General features: G+C 38.8%; 1 protein-coding gene across 5 annotated transcripts in view; it reads right to left on the reverse strand.

Moving 5' to 3' along the window:
* Positions 1-786: 786 nt before the first annotated feature.
* Positions 787-27,590, reverse strand: part of HELT (helt bHLH transcription factor) — a 45,034-nt gene continuing 18,230 nt past the window's right edge. Inside the window, exons 1-5 of one of the 5 annotated variants that reach the window (XM_039330834.1) lie at positions 5,768-5,823; positions 4,888-5,061; positions 3,958-4,062; positions 3,548-3,644; positions 787-1,509 (exon numbers count right to left, since the gene is read on the reverse strand). In XM_039330834.1, coding sequence (XP_039186768.1) covers positions 1,019-1,509; positions 3,548-3,644; positions 3,958-4,062; positions 4,888-4,914 — 720 coding nt within the window. In that variant the 5' untranslated portion in view covers positions 4,915-5,061; positions 5,768-5,823 and the 3' untranslated portion in view covers positions 787-1,018. Of the gene's footprint in view, positions 1,510-3,547; positions 3,645-3,957; positions 4,063-4,556; positions 4,585-4,887; positions 5,824-26,475; positions 26,613-27,590 lie in introns of those variants that run through there. The other 4 variants (XM_039330836.1, XM_039330833.1, XM_039330835.1 and 1 more) reach the window with 4 other exon arrangements.

A 27,590-nucleotide genomic window follows, 5' to 3' on the forward strand; every position in this document is an offset into this window, starting at 1 on the left:
GTTTCATGTGGCTCATCCTTCTATTATACTTTATATTCTTTGTATGAGTATGTACTAAGTTCAGCTTCTGGCAGTATGCTAGAGGAGTCAGTAATCTGCCTTAACATGAAAAATATTATATATTTTATATAATATGCTGGAGTTTTCCCATTTCATCTCAAACAACATAATACAGGTAGTCCTCGACTTATGACCACAACTAAACCCAAAAATTATGTTGCTAAGCAAGATAGTTGTTAAGTGAATTTTACCCCATTCTACGACCTTTCTTGCCACAGCTATTAAGTGAATCACTGCAGTTGTCAAATTAGTAACACAGTTGTTAAGTGAATCTGGCTTCCTTATTGACTGCTTGTCTGTAGGTCGCTAAAGATGATCACATGACCCCAGGACACTGCAACTGTCATAAATATTAGTCAGTTGCTAACCATCTGAATTTTGATCACATGGCCATGGAGATGCTGCAACAGTTATAGGTGTGAAAAGTCGTTAAGTCACTTTTTTCAGTGCTGTTGTAACTTTGAATGGTCACTAAATGAAAGGTTGTAAGTCAAGGACTACCTCTATTTCAGTTAAAGGTTACCATATAAAGTTGCTCCTCTTGCAAATGTAAAAATTGTCATGAGTAGGGTGGTAAATATACTCATTTGGCACAGACATCTCCCCTCTCTTTCTTAATCTTATTGATTTTTGTTTGGAAAGCAAACAATACACTATTGGAGCAAATATTTAGAAAAGCTGGATAACAGAAGAACGAATAAAGACATCTCAGGCATACACACCTTCTTCCCCCAGCAGTTCATCTTTATTCTTTCCCCACCATTAGTTACACGTCTGTTTACAATTATGGGAGGGCCATTGTGGTGCAAGGTAATATATTCTTTCAGATAACTAATGGGCTCAAAGATGTTCTTTGCCTTTAGGGATAACATGTCAGAAGAAACCATCCAGTTCTCTATTCAGCCATGAAAGACACAGGAGCCCTCTTTGGAAACAAACTGGACGTCCCAGATGCATGCTACAACACAGATGGATGTTGGCCAGGAGGCAGGCTAAATGTATTGGGGTGGGAATGGCCAATCAGGTTGAGGTAGTGGCGATCCAGCCCTTGTGCTGATGGCAAGTAAGCGTTGCGCTGCTGTCCTGGACTAGTGAGGGGCATAGCGGTATTGGGAAGGTAAGGAATGGTAGGATTTCTGGTGGAACCATGCCAGGAGAAGTGACCATGCCCAGCTGCCTGTGAGAAAACAGGATCGTTAGTGCCTTGACCCAAGCAGTCTGGAGCTGGGGGAAGCTGGTAGGAAAAGTCTGACTCTGGAAGAGACCCCAAGGAAGCAAAGAGAGGGTCTGTGATGAAGTGAGCTTTGGATTGCAAGAAAGCCAGAATCCGAGCATACTTGGTATCTTTGGTCTCCATTCTCTCCACTGTGGTCAGGTAATGAACTAGATTCTTCATGCATTCATGATAGCCATAATAAAAGTAGTTGGCAAATTCAGCTAGAAGTTCTGCTGAAAAGAAAAGAAAGAAAGAAATAGCATTGTATGCTTGGCTTTGGGGATTTTTGGTTTATATTTATGGGCGTTGTATTTCAGTATAATTATTATCACTTGTAGCAGCTAAATTAGCAAACACTTTTATTTTTAATTTAGTAGGCTAATTTCTGAAACTGACAGTACCAAAATACGGCAGGCCTCCAAGTTAGTTAACAAAATATTAATAAAGGTATCTATGGAAAAATGACATTTATTGAGTATCCAGTAGGGTCAGAAGTTATAACCACAAAACCGATTATTAAATCAAGAAGCTTTACTCCAAATTCTCTTAACAGAAAGTTTATACCACTTAAACCGACAGTCTAAATCAGGGGTAAGCAACCTCGGCTTTTTTATGACTCATGGACTTCAACTCCCAGAATTCCTGAGTCAGCTACTGTATGCTGACTCAGGAATTCTGGGAGTTGAGGTCCATGAGTCATAAAAGAGCAGAAGTTGCCTACCCCTGGTCTAAATCAATGACTGTCACAGACTTTCCCAGCATGTTTTTTTTTAGATGTGTGAATAGCAACTTCTACCAGTTTCAGCCAAGCCATCTGGAAAGATGGAAGTTGTGTATTAATACATTTAACCCCCCCCCCAGAAGACAGAATTAATCAATATTTAAAATAACTTCAATGTCATTTACTACACACACACACACACACACACACACTTGAAATGCATACCAATGTGACACAAAATATGCATCTGCTGAATGTTAACACATCATAAAGTTGACCAGAGTGCTATAGTCCTAAAAAGTTTGTATCACTGTAAAACTTTTATTATTCATCTCAAAAGGCTTTTATTTTAGTCTATTTAAAATGGATAAATAGGTATCTATTCATCCATTTAAAATGGATGAATAGATACCTATTTATCCTACGGTAGGTTAGTAGATATTTAACAGATTGCTGGATCCAATCAATGCGCATCTAGCCAAACATATTCTCTTTGCATCCATCAATGTCCAATTATAGGTCACATGCTTAATTTAATAGCCATGTTTTCCACAGTTAATCTGTCTCTTGCGCTCAGCAATCTGGCATGAACTGCCATGAACTCATGGGTTGACCCCATTCCATTAATTTATCTAACCCTTAAAACAATACTTAATCATTCCAATAAAAATAATGATTAATGTCTCTCCTGCAAAAGGCTTGTTCTTTCAGGACGACCCAAGAGAAGCAAATTCTGAAGCTTAGGATCTGGGGAAGGGGTTAAGATGAAGCTGCTCTTTAGTTGAGCCCCTCAAAGCCTGCAGGGAGGCAGCTCAATCAAAGTCTTGAATTTGCTATTTTCAGGTATGGGGGCGGACTGCCGCTGGATTCTCCCACCACACAGAACCATGGGGGGGGGGGCTAAGACAACATACAAAATAAGACACTGAAGTAATGTAAAACCTAATTTACCGCTTAGCATTTCAAATGAAAAGGTCTATAGTGGCTTGTCATTAAACCAGGGTAAAATAAGCCAAGATGCCACGTTGTGGAACCCAGTTAACTGTCACCTAAAAGTCATGTGATCAGAGGAAGGCAGGGAAGGGAAGGGCAATCTAATTCTTCACACTGGACAGCAAAATGTTTGCGACGACGTGGCCCTGGCCTGAAAAGGTGCATATTTCATTCCCCAAAAGGTAGCAAATTTAATCTGTAGCAAGAGAAAACAATCTTCTGGCATTTTAGAGATGAGACTAAGCCAGTGTTTCTCAACCTTGACAATTTTAAGGCATGTGGACTTCAACTCCCAGAATTCCACAGCCAGCAATGCTGGCTGTGGAATTCTGGGAGTTGAAGTCCACATGCCTTAAAATTGTCAAGGTTGAGAAACACTGGATTAAGCGAACCCGAGCTAGTATTCTCGGGAAGCTCCGTCTTAGCCTCAAGTCGACCTATAGGTGCTCCGCAAGCTTTGCCCCAAATCCACCAGCATCTCTTTCCGCGTCGGCTGCCCGGCTGGCCTGCTTGCCGCCAAGCGCCCGGACGCGCCGTCCCCCTAAGAGCGCGCCTACCCTTTTCTCTTCCCCGAGGGAAATCCGCGGAGTGAAGGGCCCTCAGGTATTGCACCGTCATCTCCAGAATCTCTGCCTTCTCCAGCTTGCCGGAACTCTGCAAGGAGACAAGAGCAACAATTTAGGAGAAGTCAATCCGGTGCAAAGGAAGAAGGGAAAGAAGAAAAAAAAAAACTTGCCGTGGCACAGAACGAAAAAGCCCTTCCATTCCTTCCCTAACACGCCTCAGCCCCGCTTTCCCACTGCGAATTTGCAATTGCAAGGTTTCGCAGTCCTTGGACTACTGCCGGCTCTAATCAAGGCCACCGTGTCACTTGGTGCGTTTTTTCTCGGGAAAGACGCCGAGCCCGCGGAAGTTGGGTTTTGTTTTTTTTTTTTTTTTTTTTTTGTGCTGGGAAATGCGCGTGTACCTGTTTGGCCAAAGCCATGGGCACGGTTCTCCCGAGTTCGTTTAGACAGCGGTTGATCCGGTCTCTTCTCCTCTTTTCGATCACTTTGTGCGAAATGGGGATCTTCTGGAAAACATATTAGCGGTGCAGGATAAATACACGAGTAGCGAACACGCGGGAAGATCATCAAACCGGATGGAATCCCACCGGTTCTTGTATTATCCTAGGGCCATTTAAACGATACTCGATACTTCTGAGTAGCCATCAAGGAGAGAAGCAACCTAGAACTGAGGAGAAACTTCCTGACAGTTAGAACCATTAACCAATGGAACAACCTGCCTCCAGAAGCGGTGAATGCTCCAACACTGGGAGTTTTTAAGAAGAGACTGAACAGCCATTTGTCCGAAATGGTGTAGGGTTTCCTACCTGAGCAGGGGGTTGGACTAGATGACCTCCAAGGTCCCTTCCAATTTTATTATTATTATCTGCTCTTCTTCTTTTTAAAAAAATCAGTTGAAATCGTCTTTTGAAATCGGGATTCTAGATTTAAATTCTCCCCATTCCCTGTTGAAACTTTGGAGAAAGAGAGAAGGTGTGTGCCTTTGACAGTAGTCAATTACCTAGAATCCAATAAGCTCCCAGTCCCATTTGATGGGGCAGGGCAGGGAAAATGGGACAGGACGAGAAGACAAGACCGTCTGAACATCTGGGTCACCCAGTGACATGCCAGGCTCATAGGAGCTGCCCAACGTGAAAAGTCTCCTTTCTAAGTGTTTCCACTATTAGCTTGTCTGCCTGGTGCTGCGTGCCACCCCACCCACCAGCCTACTCCACCCTCTTCCAAAGTCACAAAGTCAATGAATGGCTGAGGTTAAATGGCACCAGGCCTTCTGCAGAAGAAGGTTGGATTCGGCCTGAAGTGCGCGGGGCACCGCCAAAGCGCCAACTCACTTTCCGTTCCTTAAGTTTTGAAGACATCGAGGCAAGGAGCCGCCGGGGAAAAGCTAGTCGAAGGCACCCGAGGTCTCTGTTCAAGTGGCCCAGGTGGATTGTGGAGTCCAAACTTCCAAGAGGCGATTTATAAAGCGATCATTTCTGAGGGAGGGAGGGGGCGACATTCGTAGCCTGCCCGGTTCCATAGGATTAGGGAAAACAGCAGTAGGAGAAGACATGCATTAAAGATAAGGTTTTCTTAAAATGTGCGTATGTACAGGGTATTTCCCCACACACCCCGCCAGAGACTAGGGGCGGGTGAGGGAAGGACGACAGATCACTTTGTCACTCCACGTGGCCTTCAACGACACGTGATTGGCCCCCCAAAGAGCCTTTGCATGGCAACGGGCAGCGCAGGGCTCCAGAAGCAACAAGTGGACGCGCAGTGTCGCGCTGACAGGTTGTGAAACACCAGCGCCCTTCTTCAAAGGCCCCAAATGCCTGGTCGGTGTCTCACACGACCGCCTGTTTACAAATCCCAGGCACCTCTCTTCCCCCGACCCCCGCCGCCTGCCTTCCCTGCCCAAGCGTCGGCTGCATTTTAAAGCCTGTCCAGAGTCATTAAAGTAATTAAGTAAGCCCTTAATAGGCTGTTCCGCCCAGTTCAAGGAAGAGCCCTTGGAGACGGAGTGGGTCCGTTTGTTCTCAGGCTTTTCTCACACGACTTGGTGACGCGTCCATCTTTATGAGAGATGGCAGCGAGGCTTTTTTGTTTCTATCGCTTTATGTGGCGGGGGCACCCCGGCAGGTGTGGGGACTGAAGGGTGGCACAAGACCCCCTCCCCGCTTTATAAATTTCTCTCCTCCCCTCAGCAGACCCAGGGAGGCTCCTTCAAACCTTTGGCACACGGCCGTCCTTTTTCCTATGGTGCGTATGTCTCCATCTTGTTGTTTCCCTCGCTCCCCTGCGCTCCCCCCCCCCCGCCTTTGGAGAGGCTCAATTTGTAGCCTATTATCCTATAGGAAAATGACCCATTGAAAAGCGTGAATAGTTTCATTGGGCCTAAATTTTAATAATGCGGGTCAAAGAAAAGAGGGGCAAAATAAAGAGGGAATCGCAGCTGTTCCGAGAGCGCATTATGCGGTGTCACCTGCACCTATTCATTTGCCTAATTTTGGTCAATTTAACAAACTTCAGGAGAAATTATTGTGGTATTGTTAGAGAGGGTAAAGCTTTCTGATCGAATTAACAGCATGTTTTGATCCGGTAAATGTCTTGAGAAAGAAAGAAACAATCGCGTTTAAAGGGGCTTGGAGTGAAACGCGCCAAGTGGAGACGCCAAAGCGCAGCGCTCACAAAAGGAGCAAGTAACTGCCACAGGGAACTTTTGTACACGCACATTGCTGAAGTTTTTACACAAAAAGGCATTATTTCATACTTGAATAGTCTAATCCAACAATTGTCTATTTTCTGCAAACATATTTTCACAGCATTGTTAATTTTGTTTCCAAGGGCCTCTGTTCTGGCAGCGGCGCCTCTTGCCTTGAGAGCGCAAAGCACTCTCATTTGGGGGGGCAACAGATTTGTTCGAGGGGGGGCGTCCAGGGGAAAATAATGGAACTTGGGGGAAGATGTTTTACTTATTTTGAAAGGCTGAAGAAGGAAATATGGGAAATACTCTAACAGGAATCTGAGGAAATTCACAGAAGGAGGAGGATCCTTTGCCTCGCCAAAGCTTCCGTGCGCATTTCCAGACTTCTTTCATCTTGCAGCGGGACCTCCTTACTTCATTACCTCAGGACACCCCACACACACACATCCCAACCACTTCATTTGATCTATTGACTGCCTGAGTAACAAATGCGATCAAAAATACAACTGGGGGTTTGCCAGTTCATATAAAATTGAGCAGAGATATTTGGAGAAGTGTGCCAGACCCTAGGCTTTCGATCCAGTCATTCTGGAAACGGAGCCTATCCCAGGGAAATTCTATCGCTGTGCTCCTGATTTCAAATTCTTAGTTTCACTGTCATATTTTGGAGGTTCTCTTCTTTTCCTTTAAAATAGATTAATGTTAATCTCTTTTATTATTACTTTAGTTTGGAAAGTGTCACATAATGTCCTTAAATTTTACTGTTTTCTTCCTCTTTTCACCGGTTTCATGGTAAAATGCAAATTGGGGCTCTTCTCTCGTGATGAAATACTAGCCAAAGAAATGTTCTTTCTCGATGTTTTGTCTGCAACCTGTTTTGTCTGCAACCTGGTGGGTGACTAAACAAATCCTTACAAAAAGTTTTCAGAAGCAGCGTGCCTTGCTCGAACCAGTCCAGGGACGCTCCCGAGTGCTGCTCTGCTTGCGAGAGATATCCTTTCAGAAAGCTGTTAGGTTTCAGTATATTCAGTCCTTGCACAATGGGATTAGAAACTAACCGTTATCATCCAAATTAACTAAACTTTGAATAGTAAATGTAGGAGCTTTATTTTTTTCCCTCCAGCCAGTGGAGAAGGAGTTGATCCTCTTACTGTCTGTGTTAACCGCCAGCTGCAGGCACCTGCGAGGCAATTCTTCTTTTTTTAACACCACTCAGTTTGTTTATTTGCTTCTCTTTTTTTTCTCCTGCCGGAGAATTGTGTCTGGTCCAGGACAGGCTTCCACGAGGTGCAGGTTCAGGCTGGCAATGAAAGCTAGAAAGGACACGTGCAAACTGGATATGACAGGGGCGATGGTGTCGGGGTGCTGGAAGCGTTATGGCATATTAAGGAGATATGTTTGCTGTTGCTTTTGATTTTTAACGTTACTTTTCTGCTTAGACTAACAATGAGGGCTCCAGACATATATTATTAGCTGCTTTGGAAAGTGTGTGAACGTCTCCTGTTGAAGACAAGCAGAGACAGGGAAATTCTATACTTTTTAACTCTTCTTATTCATTTGTCAGTGCAGGAGGTTGTGAAATGAATAGAAGGCATTCCTATTCCTGTGCCATCCCTTTCCCTTCCTAACCATGAGGAGAAAAATGACTTTTAAAAATGGTTTTGTTCATAACTTATCTGTTTTAAACTATTTTTAAGAGGAGTGCTTTAGAGTGATGGTGCATTTATTTATAAAAAGATAATGTTTTCAAAAAATAAAAATAAGGAGGCTAAATGCAAAATTATGCCCAGTCTTGTATATAACTGATGGAGTAACAAGGGACCCTCTTTTTCATACTGTCACAGGATGGGGTTTTTTTCTTGGTTGTGAAACTAAAAAGTACAGTTACATTATAAGTGAGTTACATTTCACAGAAGTGCACAATATTCTATCCATATCAGTGAGTAGAATTTGTCTATGATGACACTGGGTTTTCAATGCTTGGTAATGATGTGAAGTCTTTCAATATATTTCTAAATAGATGCAAACCAATAGTGGAGCATCCTATAATTTGTGTGTAAATGAAATTAACTCTGCAAATCCAAATTTTAATTCTGGGCTGACCAACAAAAAATTACTTAAATTCTGATCATGAAGTGTAAATAGAAAGATAGAAGGAAGTGCTTTAAAGTTGCAGCTTTAATACTTTGAAATTCTGACATTCCAGAATTTAGCTATAATATTTGTATATATACATACAAAAGCACCCATCCACCCACCTACACCCACATAAACACACACACACACACACACACACACACACACCATCTCTATGGAAGTTCTGGTAATAAGCTTACCATGGAAAAACATCAGAAAGATTCTTCTTACTTTTTACTTCTTCTTTAGTGCTCCATCTCTGAACTGGGGCAAATCCTGCTCCAGAGGAACCAGAACTTTAAAGAAAAATCTTTGCTGAATAAATTTAGAAAACCATTTATTGGAACATATATAGTATAAGGAAGATGATGCTTCTGAACTGATGGTTAATATTTCAAATATTTTTGGAATATCATACAATGATTTCAGTACACAGGTAGGTATTTATCGTTCTCTCTTACAAAAGGAAATTAAACAGAATATTATCCTGTATATGTTAATTGAAATCAATTCTCTCTGAAGTCAGCCAAGCTTAAGCCCAAAGAAAGTGCGCATGAGATTGAAGTTTAAGGCTGCAGTCTTTTAGATCAGGGTTATTCAAACTATATTCCATCATGGAATCCTAGGCTCTATGAAAATTTGATGTAGCCTGTGAGAGACTAAAGGGCAAAAGAAAAAAAAGTTCACTTGAATGCAGTCAATTTTCTACCACCGGAGGTATTTATTTATTTATTTATTTACAGATCATATTTATGTAGCTATCCATCTCACAATCAAGTGACTCTGGGCAGCATACTACTCAGCTAAAAACAATATATAGAAATTGATATTAATATTAAAAATTACATTTATAAAAAGCAAGATTATAATTTTTAAATTTAAATTTAAAAATCATGAAAAATTTCTTTATCAGCAATTCAGAATTTTTTTAACAACACAGCCTGAAAAAAAAAAAAAATCCCTCTGTAGATTCTAATAAACTCCTCTAGGGCACTTCATATAAACCATCATAAACTTTCTAGAGTACTTTTATCTTCTGCCAAATCCGAAACTAAATCACACAGAGCGCTAAAGTGAAATGTTGGAACCATCAACTTTGAAGGATGCTCAGATGGCAACAATAGCCTATGTAATTGCCAAGTTATGTTCGGGTGATTGTCTTCCTTGCCTTTCCATCACATGAATCCCTACCTCCTCATATTCTTCACATCTCTGCAGGGAGAGGTCATCTTCTCCCATTGGCTCTAAATGGTTCCCATCAACTCTTGGCAGTTTCAGCCTTTCCTATTAGGAGGAGAAGATGGAGAAAGTGGATCGAGTTCCAGTATTATGCTGCAGAAACAACAGAAGGATCAATCACTACCACTTCACTCCCTTTCACAAACATTTCCTTAAGGTACAGAGATTCCAGGAAAGTACTGTGGATGGTAGCACTGGTGGGGGGAGGAGATTTAGTAGATGGGGAAGGAGTGCATTCCATAGAAGTAAGAGACAACTCGGTTCAGATAGTTTGTGTGAGACAAAGGGGGTGAAGACAGTCCCTCCTTAATAGTTCTCAGAGTGTACTCTGTTATAGTCTGCATCAGTGTGGCAAGATTCTGTCTATGGTGTAGAACAATAAAGAAATCTGCTTGGAAAAATCACTATGTAATCTTTCTTGGTTTCTGGAGCCTGACAGAGATTTAGGAGAGCTGGTGGGGGGGAGTGGCTGTCCCTTGACACAGCACAATCCACTCTTGCCCTGCTAAGGTTTTACAGACCTTAGTGGGCCACTACTCAATTCATTCTGCAAGGAATGGATCCAACTATATAGATGATTCTATTTTATGATCCTGATTTATCACTTATTGCTTGTATGTACACTGAGAGCTTAAGCACCAGAGACAAATTCCTTGTGTGTCCACACGCACTTGGCTAATAAAGAATTCTAAATAATTCTAAATGGGCAACAGAGAGGATAAGGTATTCCTTAAAACTTTCATCCCAAGCCATTTAGGATTTTAAGGTGAAAGGCAACACTTTGAATTTACCTTGGAAACAGATAGCAAATGCAGATCAGAAAGGACTGGAGTTTTATCAGTACGTTTATATTTTAAACATTATATCTTGTCTTTCAATGTATATGCATCACTGACTGATGGAATGTATCTACAAAGGGGAAGGCGATGTGATGGACCACAACAAGGCAGCAGGTTGATTTCTGGTTTGCCATCGCAGCCACCGTGGGCGCTGGAAGACTGGTTCTGTCTTCCGTGTCCGACTTTGCTCCACTGGGGGACCCAGAAAAGGGTCAAAAGTTGCCCTGTAGGGGCGACAAGCAAGGAGGGGACCCCTGCTTGATTGTGGGAGGGCGGCAGCCCTTCTGCTCAATCTGGGGCAGCCCTCCAAACTGGCAGAGGAAAGACCGGCCATAGTAATATGGCCTGTCACTAGGCTGCAGACAGCCGAAGTCAAACTCACCACCAAGCACTTCAAAAGCAATGTGGATGAAACTGGGTGAGATCTGATCTTCTCTTTATCCTAAGTATTTTCTCTTCCTGTAAAAGCTGCCTGAAGTATCTTTCCCCCTGTGAGGAGAGAGAGAAGGGAATTTTGATGCCACCCTCTAAGAATAGCGGTGTCAGACTACCCAAGGGAATTAAAGCATTAAAAGAACAACTTTAATCTAATTGGATTTATATGTTCCTGAAACCTGGGACCAAAAATTTTCCTATTTTTATTGGTGACTCTTGTTTTTATCTGCAAAAAAGAAATAAAATTGGAAAAAGGATTATAAAAATTTTGGACTTAAAAAACCTTAAATGCATCGGTGACATCTTGTGGAAAAATATGGTATTACAACTTGTTATTTCCTAAAAGAGACTTGGCTTGAAGCACAGACTTTAGATAAGACTTTTCTGACCTTGGCACCACCTGTGAGAGACTTAGCTGTAAGAGATCAGCTGGGCGGCATAACTGGCCTACTTGAACTGTGAATGTAAACCTTTACTGACTCTCAGAGTTATATGTGGGAAATTGCTTTCTTATCTCTTTATTTGAAGAATATTGGTCACTATATAAGATGTTTGGACTACAAAGTCTTGCTTGACAAACAACTTCTACTAGAAAGACTATTTATAAACACGTGAAAGAGATGGATGAAGACCAGGAAAAGATCCTTTCCATGTTGAAAACAAGGAAGAGGAAGGATGGAGCATATTCCAAGGAGAGGGATGAGACAAGAGACAACACAGTCTGCACTTGGATCATGGGAAGAGGAATAGACTTAGGGTAGCCACTCCCTAAAATCTCCCAGGGTATATCTATTAGAGTTAGAGTAGTATAGGTTTAGTCTGGCAAGGTTCTGCCTACATCAGGGGTCTTCAAACCTGGCCCTTTTATGACTTGTGGACTTCAACTCCCAGATAATAGGTGAGTTTTTACAATCTGCTGTATCACAGACCACTCCATTTCCAGCTGGCTAATGCAGGGCTGTCAAACTGCCGGCCCACGGGCCGGATGCATCATGCCAAAATCACACCCACCCCATTGCCAGCAATGGGGAAAAAGTCATGATACATCAAGACACATTACGTGACGTTGCAAGTTTGACACCCATGGCCTAATGTAATGTATTGTGCAAATGCTGCCATATGTCTTTAAAATGTGTATTTTTCTGGAAAGTGTCAGGATGTAGAGGATGGAAAGAGAAACTGGGACAAGTAACTTATCAGATCTATCTATTAATTCCAAAGAGTAGTTAATTGAGTAACAGCTGTTGGTATCTTGCATAAAGCTTCAGAGGAGCAAGGATGATAAAACTCATTATGCAGATCATCATCTATCCTGCCTTGGGTTTTCTTTTCCATGTCACCACAAAACTCATTGGGTGTCTATCTTTTCTCTTAATCATTGCCACTGTCCTACCTTAAGGGACAGGAGAAGGCTGAATAAATCCTCTACACAAACTTGTAGAGCTCTTATACTAAAATTATTCTTAGAAATGCAGTAAGATATATTGCCATAGAGTGCTATGATGTTTGTCAATGCTACCTAACTCAACCTATGAACAACAAGGTTGCAAGGATTTTTATCAATAGTATAAAAATGAGAATTCAAGGAACTCATCTCTTTTACTTATTCAAAAATAGGCAGCTTTTCCTGATTATGGAATGTTCTGACAAATTTTATCCAATTCTGCAGAACAAGAAAACTATTACAACAAACTTTTATGAGATCTGTTTTTGAGAAATGCAAGTTTTGCCAAACACGAGAAGACAAATTCCAATATGGTCCAGACTATAATTAGCTTTTTTCTGAGGTATCATACCATTTCCCAAATATATTATGATCTATAGCCTGATCCAGAGAGTTCACAGGAATATTCTATATTGATTGGTGCTACCATCTTTAGTGTTCAAGTCATTGTCTCTTGAGGACATAGTTGCACTGGGGAACAAAACTGATGGACAACCTTGGTTTGTTTCTGTTTGTCTCTCCTTTTTACTGGATGGCAAAACAGAAGATTTAACATTCATATGCTGAGATCTTTAAAAGAGCCTAGTACACTAAGTACAAGGAACTCACATTTCCAGTGGTAGTTGCCAGCTCTTCTTCCAAAGTCTTATTGTTAGGCCCAAATAGGATGAAAGAACAATCCATTAGTAATTACAACATGTTGCATGAGAAATCCAGCTTATGCAATATGTTCTGTGCTCTAGTAGTGTGAGAAAGTTTATTAATTTCATATTAAAATTTGCACAGTCATGCTCTGACTATAATTTTTTTCTGGCAAAGATCTATCTAATGTCTTAAAGACCTCTGGATGGTGGGAGATGTTCCATTTTTCCTTCCCTCCTTCCAAGCCGAAAACTGCTGACCTTAGTGCAACAATCTTTCCTTCTGGGGAACAATATGGGAGAGGAAGCATACTTTGGCTTAAGACATTGTCAGATATCCAGCTTTAACCTGAGTCTGTTCATTGTAAGGGGAAGAGGATGACACGTGGCTCCTTTCCTATCTCTTCCTCCATTATGGTTCTGCCCTCAGGCAGTGTTTCTGAATCTTAGCAACTTTATGATGTGTGGACTTGAAGTCCCAGAATTCCCCAGCCAGCATTGCTAGCAAGAGGAAATCTGGAAATTGAAGTTCACACATGTTAAAATGCCTAAGGTTGAAAAACACTGTTTGAGATATGAAATCCCTAAGTTTTGGGGAATTCAGTTCTCTGATGATTTTGTTTTTGTTGGTATCAATTTCTAGTTTTGTGAAAGAAAATATACCTATGAACATGGAAAGAGTACATTCATCTGCAGCCTTACTGGACTTCTCAATATACATTAATAACATGTATCATTGCGACTTAATACTTAAGGTTTGGAGTTTTTTAAATTTTCTAATGCTTTTGAAAGCATTGCATCATTTTCTAGACCTTGGATTGTTGCTATATTAGAATTTCACAATATAAAAGACAAAATAGCTATTCTAACAACACTAGAATGCTTTTATTTAATTTTCAGCAGCACAATCAAAAGTAAATAAAGACAAGACAAAACAAAACAATGTAATGAAAATATTGAATGTTTTTCCAAATAATAATACTTGACTAAAATATGCAATAAAATATGAAACATACTATTAAAGCATATAGCACTGTAATTTTTTTGGATTTCTTGCTACAGGGAGGGAAAAAATGGGAGTAGGGCCCAAAAATTGAGATTCTATGTTGGCTGCTGCCCCCTAGCGGTAAGGAGATATATTTTGTTTTTAAGAGTACTTGACAAAAATGTGTATCAGAATATAAAATCATCCAGCAAAGCAATCTTTATAAAGATATAATATTGTTTATCTGGTTGAGCACTCTTAGTAGAAAAAGAAATCTCTGTTTGTGGCTTGTGCTTATGTTTTGTTCATATTTGCCTGGCACCTTTCTATTTTAAATATTTTAATTGATCGATTATTAAAAGTTTATTGACTCTTAATGTCCACTTAGATAGACTTTTTCCATGATGATCTATCTCTAACCTCATCTTTCAGTTCTTCCAACAGTGCACCCATTGCCACTGTAACTGAGTCCATCCACCTTGCTGCTGGACCTCTACTCTTTCCTTCTACTTTTGCCTATCATTAGAACATTTTCCAGAGATCCAAGTCTTCAGTTAGTGTAACAAGTGGAAGATAGCTTGAAACTAGTCATTTGTGCCTTGAGTGAGAACTCTGAGTTGATTTCCTCAATGATCCATCAGTTTGCTTTTTGTCTGTCCACAATAGGAAAATATAGATGATTTTCCTTACAATTAGGAAAAGGCTAAGAATAAAAAATTAAATTTTTTCCAGGAATTTTTCCTTTTGAGCACTTTTAAAAATGACCATACATCAAAAACATGAAAATAAGAAAGAACATACACAAAAAAACTTTTATCTGCCTAATGTAATAATATCTCTACAGTAGTTGTAATTTTAAGGAGGTACAAAATTTATCAGCTACATACCTGTGGAGTATTTCTGCACAAAAAGACATTGGTATAGATGGAAATAATAGAAATAACATAAATGATTAGGGGTCATGACAGGCCTAATAAAATTGAAAACCCAGGTTCTCTTCATGTATTTACTTAAATCCTTTATCAATTTGTTGGAGATTTTATACCAGTCCTTTTGAAACTATTTAATTACCTTCAATTCTAATTCATCCACTTTTATAAGGGCATAGGACAGGGAAGTCAGTTCCCCATTCCTTTTGTATTGATAAGTCCTTCAAATGTAGTCCAAATTATTGAAATCTCTTGGGAAGGAAGTGTAGGGAAAAGACAAAAGGTGAAAATTCTCTTCCATGTTTGATACTGCCTATAATTTCCAGTTAGTTCGTTAGTTCTCTTTTTTTAAAAAAAAATGTAATCATGATTACACCTACACTGAGGCCTACTTACATGATTTCTGTTGAACTCAATGGATGTCAGTTAGACAAATTGGAAAGATGTCTGAGGCTTTGCTAAAGGGCTTCTTTTTACTTCTACAGTTTGGCTGCATTTGCATAAGACATCTTTGTAAGATAAGCTTAGCAAGTGCTAATGTTGCTTTGCTCCATTTTTTTTTTGAGTTAGCTTATGATTTTATGCATTGCATGAAGGTACAGTAGAAAACAGGTTAATTCAGGAGTTCTAAAACTGTGGGTCACATACTAGTTACAAATTTGAGGGAAGTCACACTTGCTCCTGCTTTACCAGAACATGACGGCCTTCATTAAGCAGCTGCCACAGGTCTGGCCCAAGGATAGGGTACGAGTGGCAGGGCTTTCCTTCAATGGGCATTGTACCACAGCAGTCATACTTCAACCCTTTCCTCAGCATCTCCAAAGGCAACCAGTCCTAGATAAAGACTCCCTTGCCCAATTTCACCCTTTATCTACTGCAGAATCAGGAAATTCCAGGAACAATACTCTCAAATTGCAAATTAATATGCTTGAGCCAGATCAACCCAAGAATTCCTGTAACTATTCTGAGTGATTTATTGATTTATTAATTGATTTCCAATATTTGTATTCTGCCTCAATCCTAAGAAACTCGGCAAGTGTAAAAGAAAATAAAATATACAATAAAACACATGCTAGGGCTCCAAGGACAACCACAGGTCAAAAGCACCCTTCAGTTCAAATCTTTCCCTTTCTCAGAAAGTTGATCACATCGTGTCCCCATCTCATGATTTATTGCCTTATAATGTCACATTCTGTGCTGGAATAAAAAACACACACACACCTGTCGTAATTTGACACAATGTACTTCCTGGGCATCTAGTATCTTGGAGGTGAAGGTCTTTTACAAGACGAATCAGGGCAGAACATGCCCAAGAGAAGAAGAGTTTAAACTCTGGTATGGTTGTGTTTAAAGTCTAACTGAAAGCTATCAATCCCGTTTTTATTTGAACTCGCTTGATTTCTTGTCAAAATGACTGATGACATTGAGGGCAGTCCTGAGTGCTGTAAAATGACATGCAAAAGAATAGAAATAGATCCACAAATAACCTTTAAGAAAAGCATAACTTCTGCACCATTTTCTGTACTTCACTTTAGAGAAAGAACATTTTGTTCCAGGACAAAAAGTGAGATCTCCATACAATTTGCACAATGGGATTGAGTTTAGATTGTATAAGAAATGGGTGAAAAGTATGCTTATTTCTTAAAATATATGAAATTCCCCAAAAGAAAATGCTACCCTGCTTACAAAATATCATTTTCAAGAGTCCTTTAGGAAATTTGGTAACTTGAACAAAGTTTGAGTTTATCACAATACAAGCCAAGTGGACTATGCCTGCTTTCCCAGATCTGGCGTCCTGCCCAAGTAGACAGATCAGAAATGCAAAACATGCCAGCCTTATGGCCGATGGATAAAAAATTTTCATTGACGCTGTCTGGAGGGCTCTAGATTGGGTGAAACTGTCTGTAGCTTGTACGCAAGATGTTTGAAAGAAGTTAGTAGATAAATGAAGAAGGAAACAGAAAGAAAAAAGAAAATGAGAACTAGAAGTCATTCTTTCCATATTGCTTCAGTATGAGGATATAAAGCATCCCCCCCCCTTCCTTTTTTCTAGTATTCCTATACCGCATGGCTGTGAAGGGATATACTCTGACAGAGGCTGAAGTTTAAGTCTTGTGCATGTGTATGGGCCATCCTCAACATGTAGCAGTTCATTTAGTTACTATTTGAAATTACAACGGCACTGGAAAAAGTGACTTATAATTGTTTTTCACATTTACGACCATTGCAGCATCCCCATGGTCACGTGAACAAAATTTGGACACTAGGCAACTGGCATGTATTTATGACAGTTGCACTGTTCCAGTGTCATGTGATCACCTCTTGTGACCTTCCGACAAGCTGAGTCAAGGGGGGAAGTCAGATTCATTTAACAACTGCAGTACTAATTTAACAATTGCAGTGATTCACTTAACAAATGTTAAGGTCGTAAAATGGGGCAAAACTCACTAACAACTGTCTCACTTAGCATAATAAATGTTATGCTCCACTGTAGTCATAAGTTGAGGACTACCTGTATAAAGCGAAATTTCAGCTTTAATATAATTCTACATGCAGAAATTCATACATCCCATCATCTGCCTACACTCCCTTTCTAGATAGATACCTGTTAGATTTCAACTGATTTTACTGTTTTTTTGAAAAAGTATTAGATATTTAAAAAACAGTTTCTAGAAGAAAACCAGAAAAAAACATAAATAGCAAAAAGATTTACAACACAATCAGGTTAATTAAAATCAGTAAAGATTTCAAGATAACATTGATTTAATTCTACAAAATATCTTATGATAATTTGAAACTTCAGAATGTTTTAAAGTTAAGCAGTAATTAATTACAGTACTCAGAAATAATTATAATTCAGGCATATAGATTCTCAAAACAAGAATGCATAAAAAGAGCTTTTTAAAAATGAGAAAAAAGAAAAATACAGTAGAAAATAGCAAAGTATAATATAGTTACAAGAGTTACAGTTCTATATATAATTATTTACTGTAACCATTCTTAATGCTTAATGCTGAAAGTATATTTCCCCAAAAATCAAACCAACATTGATATATTGTAGTAAAAACTTTTGACTAGAATCTAATTTACATTTGAAACATAACACATGCTAAAATCACCTTTTAACTCGTATATTGTTTAAGACATTTCAAAAATACTGAAAAAAGAACATAGTGTAAATCCTGTTCAATCTTCCCTCTCAGAGAAGGGAGAATTGGTTATTTTTGCAGTTTAAACTTTATTCTGGAATTTTATTTTAAAAACCCTTATATTTATGTTATTATTATATTATAATTTATCATTCATCAGTTATTTTCAAATGGCTGCCCTGACTTGCTCTTGGGAGTAAACCTTACTATGTTAAATAGGATTCAGGTCTAAACAAACATCTTTTAAGGGAAATGGAGATTTACTATCAATTGATATCTCTTAGAGCAGGGATGTCAAACTGCCGGCCCATAGGCCGGTTTCATCATACTGAAGCCGCACCCACCCCATTGCCAGCAATGCAAAGAGTCGCGATACATTGTGACACATCACGTGACGTAGCAAGTTTGACACCCGTATCTTAGAGGATTGAGTCAGCCTGATTGCTTGATTATATGCCATCAAGACAGAGTTGATTCTTAGCAACTACTTAGATAAACTGTCTCCAGAATCATCTGTCCCCAAAGTGGACCCTCTGGTCTCCCAGCAGTGCATACATTGTTATAATAATTCAATCTCTTCATCCTGCTTCTGGTCATCCTCTTGTTCTCATTTTTCACCTTTCCCAACATTATGGACTTCCCAAGGGTGCTGGGTCTTTGCAAGATGTCTCCAAAATATGAGCCTGATAATTTGTGTTTTGAGAAAGACTTTCAATTGATTGTAATTCATTTATTCTTTTTGTTGGCTATCCACAGTATTCTCAAGAGTCTTCTCTAACAAGCAATTGTCAACAGTGCCAGTATTCCTTTCATTCTGGTTCTTCACAGTTCAACTTTCACATCCCTGGAGTATCTCAGGAAAAATTATTGCCTGAATAATTCTGATCTTTGTAGACAGACATGGCTGAACCAACCTGACTCCTCTTATATGCAGAATCTTTTGAAAAAATTTCCCCATCAGTAACCAGTGAATTTATTTTTATTTTTTCGGTCTGATGATTGTGCAGTCCTTGGAACAGAATATGTGTAAAAGGTGAATCAACCTGATTGATAAACACCTCCTGTTGGTTAGCAGCTCCAGTTTACTATTTACTTTTGTTATCTTGGAAGATAGTCCAAAGTTAAAGTCAAATCTGTAGGACTTCAAGACTCTCTGACATATTCAATAACTGATGATTATTAAAATTATTTTAAAAAGATATTGGATTTTGGTAGCTGATCTGTCATGGTCTGTTGTTCAAAATAGCCTGTCTGTTCATAGAATCTCTGTTTTATGAAGCTAAATATTTTTCTATGTTGAAATTGTTTAATTCAATAATATTTCTTCCTCCATCCCCACAAGCCTGTACAGTCAATCTATCATGTTGTTGAGGTCAAATTTAGGGCAAATGTCAATTTCAGGGCTTCCAGCTCTGCTCTTCTGACATCTAACAGAGCCACTGATCTTAGGATATCTGAAGTTCAAGGGAAATGTGTTGTTGGCTGTTAATGCTTCAAAAACAATCCATTCTTCTCTATGATTTTATGGATTGGCAAGGCAGTACCCCATAACGCAAATCACAATGTTTGCACATAGGCAGATTGATGAATGAAAGAAGCTTTTGCAATTATTTTTTATCTATCTATCTATCTATCTATCTATCTATCTATCTATCTATCTATCTATCTATCATTCATTCATTCATTCCAAAAGAAAGTTTATATGCTATGCTTTCTAAATATTTTTAAGATGGTGTATAAGAATTTAAAAAATTAAAAACAATAAAAGACATTTCAACTCAATAGCCAGATTATTAAAAGAAGGTAACTTAAATCTTACTTCTTAAAACTTAATTCTCTCTTAAAATGCCAAGAGGATGTGGAGAAATCTTATCCTGAAAGCAGGCCCTTCCAGAGTTTGGGAACTATGTAGGATAGTGTGCAAAAAAAAAAAAAAGGTTCAATCATTCAATTTCAACTTCTCACAGGAAAAAAAAAGATCTTGCAAAGTTGGAATTGATTGATTGAACTTTTTACTCGCACCCAATCTGCCATTACCACCGCAGTCACACTCACCCAATGGGCCACACCAACCTGGCACTCAAAGATGCATAAGTGGGTTTTGGGTTGCAGTTTGGACACTCAGTCTCTAAAAGGTTCGCCATCGCTGTTCTATAGGCTTCAGTGACAGGGCAGTTTCCCTGTCAAGTAGGAGACCTTACTTACAGCACGGGCAATGAACCACTTAATGCTGCAAAAGCTGAAAACAATACCTTGAATCAAATCTATAAAAATTACAATCAATGCACATCTTTGTAAAAATTTACACATTCATAATGTATTCACAGTAGATTGTTTTCATTAAATGTGACATGATTACCTTGAAATGAAAAATAAATAGCCCTCTCCATTTATTTAGGATGTACACTAGTTGAATTTTTAAAACACATCCAGAGAGATTATTATTCAAAAGAAAAAAAATAAGTAAATTGTTAACCTCATTAACTGCTTACTGCTAAACTAGTAAAATGGTCTAATGGATCTAATAAACAAAAGAAGCTAGAATTGCTATAAAAAGACTGGAAGGAAGTGCTTTGAACCACACATGTGAATAATTACCAGTGGATGTTTATCTCATAGATCAATGATAGGTATATTAAAGCTTTTAAAACAAGTTGACAGTTTCTCATTTTAAAAAAAGATATACATGCACCTATGATTAAAATTTTATTCTGTTATTCTGAGAAAAGAGCTCAGAATGCTGTACCACTGATAAATCTTTGGCTTCCAAGTCATCTTTGTTTTCTTTCAAAAACTTTGCTGTTTTACAAACATGAGCATCGGTTACATAATAACTCCTTGTGCAAGACAAGAGTTCTATTAGTATGCAACATTTTGATGTGGAAATGCTGACACCTTACACCATATTTTCCAATAGATTGACATGTTGAGGAATTTCAATGGGATGATAAATACAGCTGAAATCTTGGGATAGGTATATGGTAATCATCCATCTATGTTTCTATCTGTAATAATCACATTGTAAGTTATAATTATGCTAATAATTGCTTGCTTGCTTGCTTGCTTGATTGCTTGATTGATTGATTGAATGGTGGAGTCTCAGTCTAGGCCAAAGGTGCTTGCCAGAAGCTACCTACCTTATCTCCTTGATGAGGTCAGATCGCTCTGCCTCTTTTGTGGTTCTTCAAGGTATCTCTGGACTGGATGAGTTCTTTAAATACTGTGGAGACTTGGCAGCTTTTAAACTACTCCCTTAAAAATTGGTCCAGTTTTTCTAATCTTGGGGAAGGGCTACAAGATGGGTTCTTAAACCAATGCTTAAGTCTTTCATTTGGTTCCTTAAAGCCCCATATCCATCAAATAAGGAAAATATACCCCCACCCATTCTTATGATTTCCAAGGCAATGCAGTCCTTGGGGGACTAACTAAGTTTAAAGCATAGCCTTTTTCTGCATAAAAAGTTGATCACTTGTCTCTAGTTACATTTCTGTTGTGTATTTTAGTTTTAGATTATTGTTAATAACAATGTAATATGTTTGACATAGTGGCAAATATCTGTAGCTCGGGTGTAGGATGAGGGTGGAGGTTCATTTTCCGAGCTTGTGTGTAACATGTCTATGGAGATTCTTTGAAAAGAAATAAAGCATCTTTGGGACAACATGATCCCAGAGCTTAAAATTAAACTTTGGGGGGGTTTTTGTGTTTACTTGTGTTGGTCCATTTGGTGTCCTTCCGATATGTTAAGATCACAATGCTAACCTGGCTATGTGGGTTGAAATTTTGGTCCAACACATTTGAAGGGGAAGGTTGCTTGAAATATTAGTGGCATGCAAAAGGTACTGTTCTGAGGAAAGATTATTGTAGGAAATGCCGGAAAATTCCACTTTCATCCGTATCACTCACTCCTGGGTTTCTTTGATAGTTTTCTGAAATTAAATGTTCCAGTAATGGTCTACTTCTGGAAAACTACCACCTCTCCCAGGTTACTCAGATTAGTATATCCAAAAGAAAAAAAAATATCTTTTTTAGAGTGGTAAATTTTTGTACAACTCAAATTAAAATCACTGCACAGTTTCCTTATTTCCCTTCCCCTCCCCCATCCCAGGTGATGATAAGAACCTAGAGAAGAAAATGTAGTAGAAATGCCGCATTCAACTAACAGCCCAAAGAAGTTGTTGTTTAGATGCCATCTGTGACTCGTCACCAAAGGCTGATTTACTGCTTGGACAAGAGTACAATTAATTTCAGTTAAGGGATTTTCTAAAATAAAAGTTAGTAGTGAGGAATTATATCAAACAGAATTAGGATTAAAATTTTCCTAGGCTGCCTGTCAACACAAACATAGAAAATACCATATGCAGCATAGATACAATAGTTACAATATATCCAGTGAATTCTGGTATGATTAATGAAAATAATTGAAAACTTAAAAAAAGAATAAATCTATTACAAATCAGTATCTTTGGTGTTTGCCTAGCACAGGGGTAGGGAACCTTGGCTCTTTTATGACTTGTGGACTTCAATTCCCAGAATTCCTGAACCAGCCGTGCTGACTCAGGAATTCTGGGAATTGAAGTCCACAAGTCATAAAAGAGCCAAGGTTCCCTACCTCTGGCCTAGTGAGATCAAAAAACAGATACTGGAAAAGGAAGCAAGTTGATATTTATTTGTCTATCTTTAATCTTTAAATATAGAAGAACCTCTGAAATAAAGTATTACAATCCATAAGAAGGGAATTGGATTATTGCCAATAAGAGGACATCTTTTAATATGCTAAAATGTTGTTTGATATATTTCTTTCTATAAAGGCAGAATGCCTTGTGTGGAATTTTCTGCCACAAGACACATTTACAGTACAATACATCAGCTCCCTTTTATTCTGATTGGCTTATGCTTCCTGTGTAAAAAATATTCAAGGCTGCCAGGCTTTTCCATTGAATGACTCGTTACATTTTGATTTCCCGATTGTAAGGGAATCCCCAACATTCAGTTGCTTGAACAGATGTCCTGCCTGGTCTTCTGCTGGGAAGATTTAGAGAACCCCACTGTATCATGTCTGATAATTGAGCACTCAGTTTGTGCCTTATCCTTGTCACTTCTCTCAGGAATACAGGACAGCTATAATTTCCCATCTCACAGTTTTCCTCTACCATTGATGGAATCCTGAAGAAGCATTGCTACTAAATATATATATATATATATATATATATATATATATATATATTGCTTTTTCAGCAAATTAGATCTGGGAGGGTAGCATGTTTCTGTTTGTTGCCTTTAAAAATAGACCAGGCAAACTCATGCAACATAATGTTCATTGCATATTAATATGAGTTGGCAATCTGAACTTTGCACATCATGTGGTGCATTGATGGTTTCACCATCATCAACTATTCCGAAAGCAATTCCCAAATGTTCATATGCTTAACTTTTCAATTATAAATTTTGTTTTTCTTATGATGTACAGTAGTTAGAAGCAAGTATAACCAGATCTTATTTTTAGGCTACATGCCTCATTAATTACTTTTCTACTGCAAAAGAGTAGAATATTACTACATAATAAATATTTCTGATTTTTCATAGATAATTATAACAGTATAGTGAGTACCTTTACAATGATATCCTAACTTTTGCTAATGAACTTGAATGAGATGAATTGAGATCACAATTCTTTAGAAGAGGTTTGGATGTTATCTGAATGCTGGAAATTTGTTGATGTGCTGCAAAGTAAGGGTAACATGTAGAAAGGTCACAAGTATCAACACAAATAACCGCATTCTGGGTATCTACACATGTCACCTGAGATGGCAGTACCATTTTCCCCGGTATATGACTAAAGAATTGAAGTGATCCCAGAGAATACCTGATTATTCTTTCAAAACATCACACACTTCTTAATTTTCTGAGATATGTCAGATTAAATATTAAAAGAAACCTGGGAAGATAATGTTGTCTTCTAAAATTTTCTTATTAGTTTCTTTCTTACAAGATCTAGCATCTAATTATTGCCACAAATAAAAAAGGACGAATAGATTTTTTACCTGCTAAGCACCCCCAGCCTTTGTGAATGGTTAACTCTAATCATTGATAACGAATTCATGTCCTTTTAAGAAAACTTAAACCAGTATTATTGTTGTAACCTTTTGCCCAGATTCCATTTATTAAACCTTTGCCCCTCCTTTTCTTGTTTTAAACAACAGTCTGTGAAAAGGTTATTTAGTCTTTCAGAATATCTTCGTTGTTTTTATATGGAAATGACAGCACTTAACAAGGGCTTCACAGCTATAGGTTTAAAAGGGGTTTTGTTGCACTCTGGAGTGTTAGGTTACTTTGTCTCGGCAAAGAGTTGAGTATTTTCAAGGCACTTGGTCTGATAGGCTCACATTTTAATGGAGAAATGACAGGAAAAGTAGATTATTGTTAAACCCTTTAAAAATTCCTCATGTTCATAAGCTGTTTTTTTGCCCATTCATTTTCAAAGGGCCTTACAATATATTTCTCCAATGCAACAGCATTTCATCTTTCCATTATGTGGAAACATAATGCATTTCCATGAATATGGAAATATTTTTGTGGTCTCTTTTCTGCATTATATGTGGCCTCTTAAAGTACAGGTAGTCCTTGTCTTATGACCACAACTGAGACAGAATTTCCACAACTAAGCAAGGCAGTTATTAAGTGACTCATGCCCAAATTTTATAACCTTCTTTTGCCATAGTTGTTAGGCAAATCACTGCAATTGTTAAGTGAACCATGCATTCTTTAAACCTGGCTTCCCACATTGATTTTACTTGTCAGAGACCTGCTGGGAAGGTCACAAAAGGTGATCACATGACACCGGGACACTGCAACCATTGAAAATGCATGCCAGTTGCCAAGCACCCAAATTTTGATCATGTGGATGTGGGGGTGCTGTGATGGTCATAAGTGAGAGGATTGGTTGATAAGTTCCTTTTTTTGGTGCCACTGTAACTTTGAACGGTTGCTAAACAGTAGTGTTGTGATTCCTCACCAGCCAGTGGATCCGGCAGCTGAGTCTGAGGAATCAGATGAGGAGGAGGGGCCTAGAGTGAGATTAGAATCAGAGGAAGGCTCTGAGGAGTTCCAAGTCTTATGTTGGACGAGGAGCCTGGCTCCTCTACTTGCGCTCAGGCTGAGACACAGCTGTGCTGGGAGCCTGAGTTGGACAGTGAAGAAGAACAGTTGGGACAAATTCAGAATGCACGAAAACGCAGGCAAGAAAAGCCAGCAGGACAGAGAAATGCAATGGGGCGGCTCCAAAGGCAAAGGAGAAGACATTAGGAAGCCATGCTTTGGCTGAATTATAAAAGGGAAGGTGTGGGTAGTGCTGGTTGCTGAAGGCAACCATTCGTGTTGAAGATCAAGTTTCTGTGAACTGTGTTTGTTTGCCTTGGACATTGACTCAGGTCTGTGAGAATAAAAGGGGCTGGTTTTTTATTGCAGTTCCTGCCTGTTTCTTGGAAGAGGGGTTTCTCCTTGTGAGCATAACAAGGACTCACGTAGACTGGAACAGAACAAGTAGTAAGTTGCAGACTACTTGTACCTTAGAAGATAAAAAGGCCTTGCCCAACATGTTTCAAACTATTGCACTCACTGAATTGTAATAAGGAAGAAATCATAATCAGTTAACCACAATCTCTGTTCATACTTGGTCTCAGAATGTTCTGACATTTCTTCATGGCAAACTCAGAAAGGCATATACCAAATATAGCAAGAATTTAATCTTTCTGCACAGTTAATTTTCTTACTGTATATATACTTCCCTCTGGGCAGTGTCCTGTGTCCTCTATTCCTATCAACTGCCATTTTGGGTAACAATTGTATTGAACAAACTTGTAGAAAAAAAATTAAGACCCTCCCCACTCCATAGTCCTAAAAAACTAAGAAGGAAAAGAACCATTTGCAAAGGCTAAGAAAACCCTTGCCTCCCAACCAGGCAGAATAGCCTCAGGCAACTGAAGAGCATTCTGCAAGTGGATACATTGTATCTGTTGATGGGAAACGAAACTGCAAGAATGTAACAAGACGTGGCTTCCATACTTTAGAGTCCCAGGGGTCCTCAACCTTGGCAACTTTAAGACTTGTGGACTTCAACTCCCAGAATTCTTCAGCCAGCAAAGCTGGCTGAGGAATTCTGGGAATTGAAGTCCATAAGTCTTAAAGTTGCCAAGGTTGAGGACCCCTGCTTTAGACTGAGGCAGGCTGAATTGATAGGCTTAAACTAAATAAACACAAAAACCCACTAGATTTGCACCCTCCTCCTTCCCCAAGACTAGGCTTGACCCTGTCCACCCCCTAGAAAACCAGATAGGGACAATCAGAATACCAACAGACATATTATTAAACTAATCAAATTCCCCACCAGGCATCTCAATCACAAAGGTCCAGAAGGGTATAAAAATAATTTTACTCAACCTTCTGATCAGCCAGCTGATCTGGAACCCAACGCTGTTGTCACTGCAGTTTTCTGGCTTCTGAAAAAAAACCTCCCTTCTGGCAGCTTGATTCCCAGCTTCTCATTTCGTTCATCAGCGCCGATTGTATTGCCCCGGCTGGAAAGAATGAACCAGACATTTTTTTTCCTTCCTACAATTTGGCAACCCTGAAGGGACTCACATCTAAGCTAGCCAATGGACCTATAAGCCATAGTTTCAACCAGTGCTTTTTTTCTTTAAAAAAAAAGTGCCAGAACTCACAATGTTATACAACCTGTCTTGCCTACCCTACAAGGTTCCATCCAAAAAAGGTGCCAGAACACCATTCTGGGCGTTCTATGACCAAAAAAAGCCCTGGTTTCAACTAAAACCCAATTACAGGGTGCTTTTATATAAAGTTGAAGTATAATCAAGGTAGTCTGATAAAGTGAGCAGATTCAAGTGATGTTAAATAAACAAAACTTTCTGTAGACTTTTTATGGATTCATTTCAAACAGGTTAAAAAATGATATGTCTGCTGGCATTTTATATGAGCAAGCAGGGCTTCACTAAAATCTGTCCTTGCATTAAAACTCCCAACTGAATTGCATGGAGATGAAGTAAACATTCAGTGGAGTTGTTAATTCAGTCAAATACCTGGAGATCTGCACAGTCAGATTTTTACTGAATATACATTTGGAAATTCTTTCTGAACTTCTTCGTGATATTATATTAGTATAGATATACAGGTAGCCCTCAACTTAAAACCATTTGTTTAGTGACCATTCAGAGTTACAATGGCAGTTTAAAAAGTGACTTATGCCCATTTTCACAGTTATGACTGTTGCAGCATCACATGATCAAAATTCAGACACTTGGCAACTGGCTCATATCTGTGCCTATTGCAATGTTTCAGGGTCATGTGATTACCTTTTGAAAACTTCTGACAAAGTCAATGGGGAAGACAGATTCACTTAAGTATGTTACTAACTTAACAACTGCAGTGATTCACCTAACAGCTGTGACAAGAAAGGTTGCAAAATGGAGTAAAACTTAATAATTGGCTTAGCAACAGAAATTTTGCGCTCAGTTGTGATTGTAAGTTGAGGATTACCT

This window comes from Crotalus tigris, unplaced genomic scaffold, assembly GCF_016545835.1.
Source record: "Crotalus tigris isolate CLP2741 ecotype Arizona unplaced genomic scaffold, ASM1654583v1 scf7180000024432.2438137, whole genome shotgun sequence".
NCBI lineage: Eukaryota > Metazoa > Chordata > Lepidosauria > Squamata > Viperidae > Crotalus > Crotalus tigris.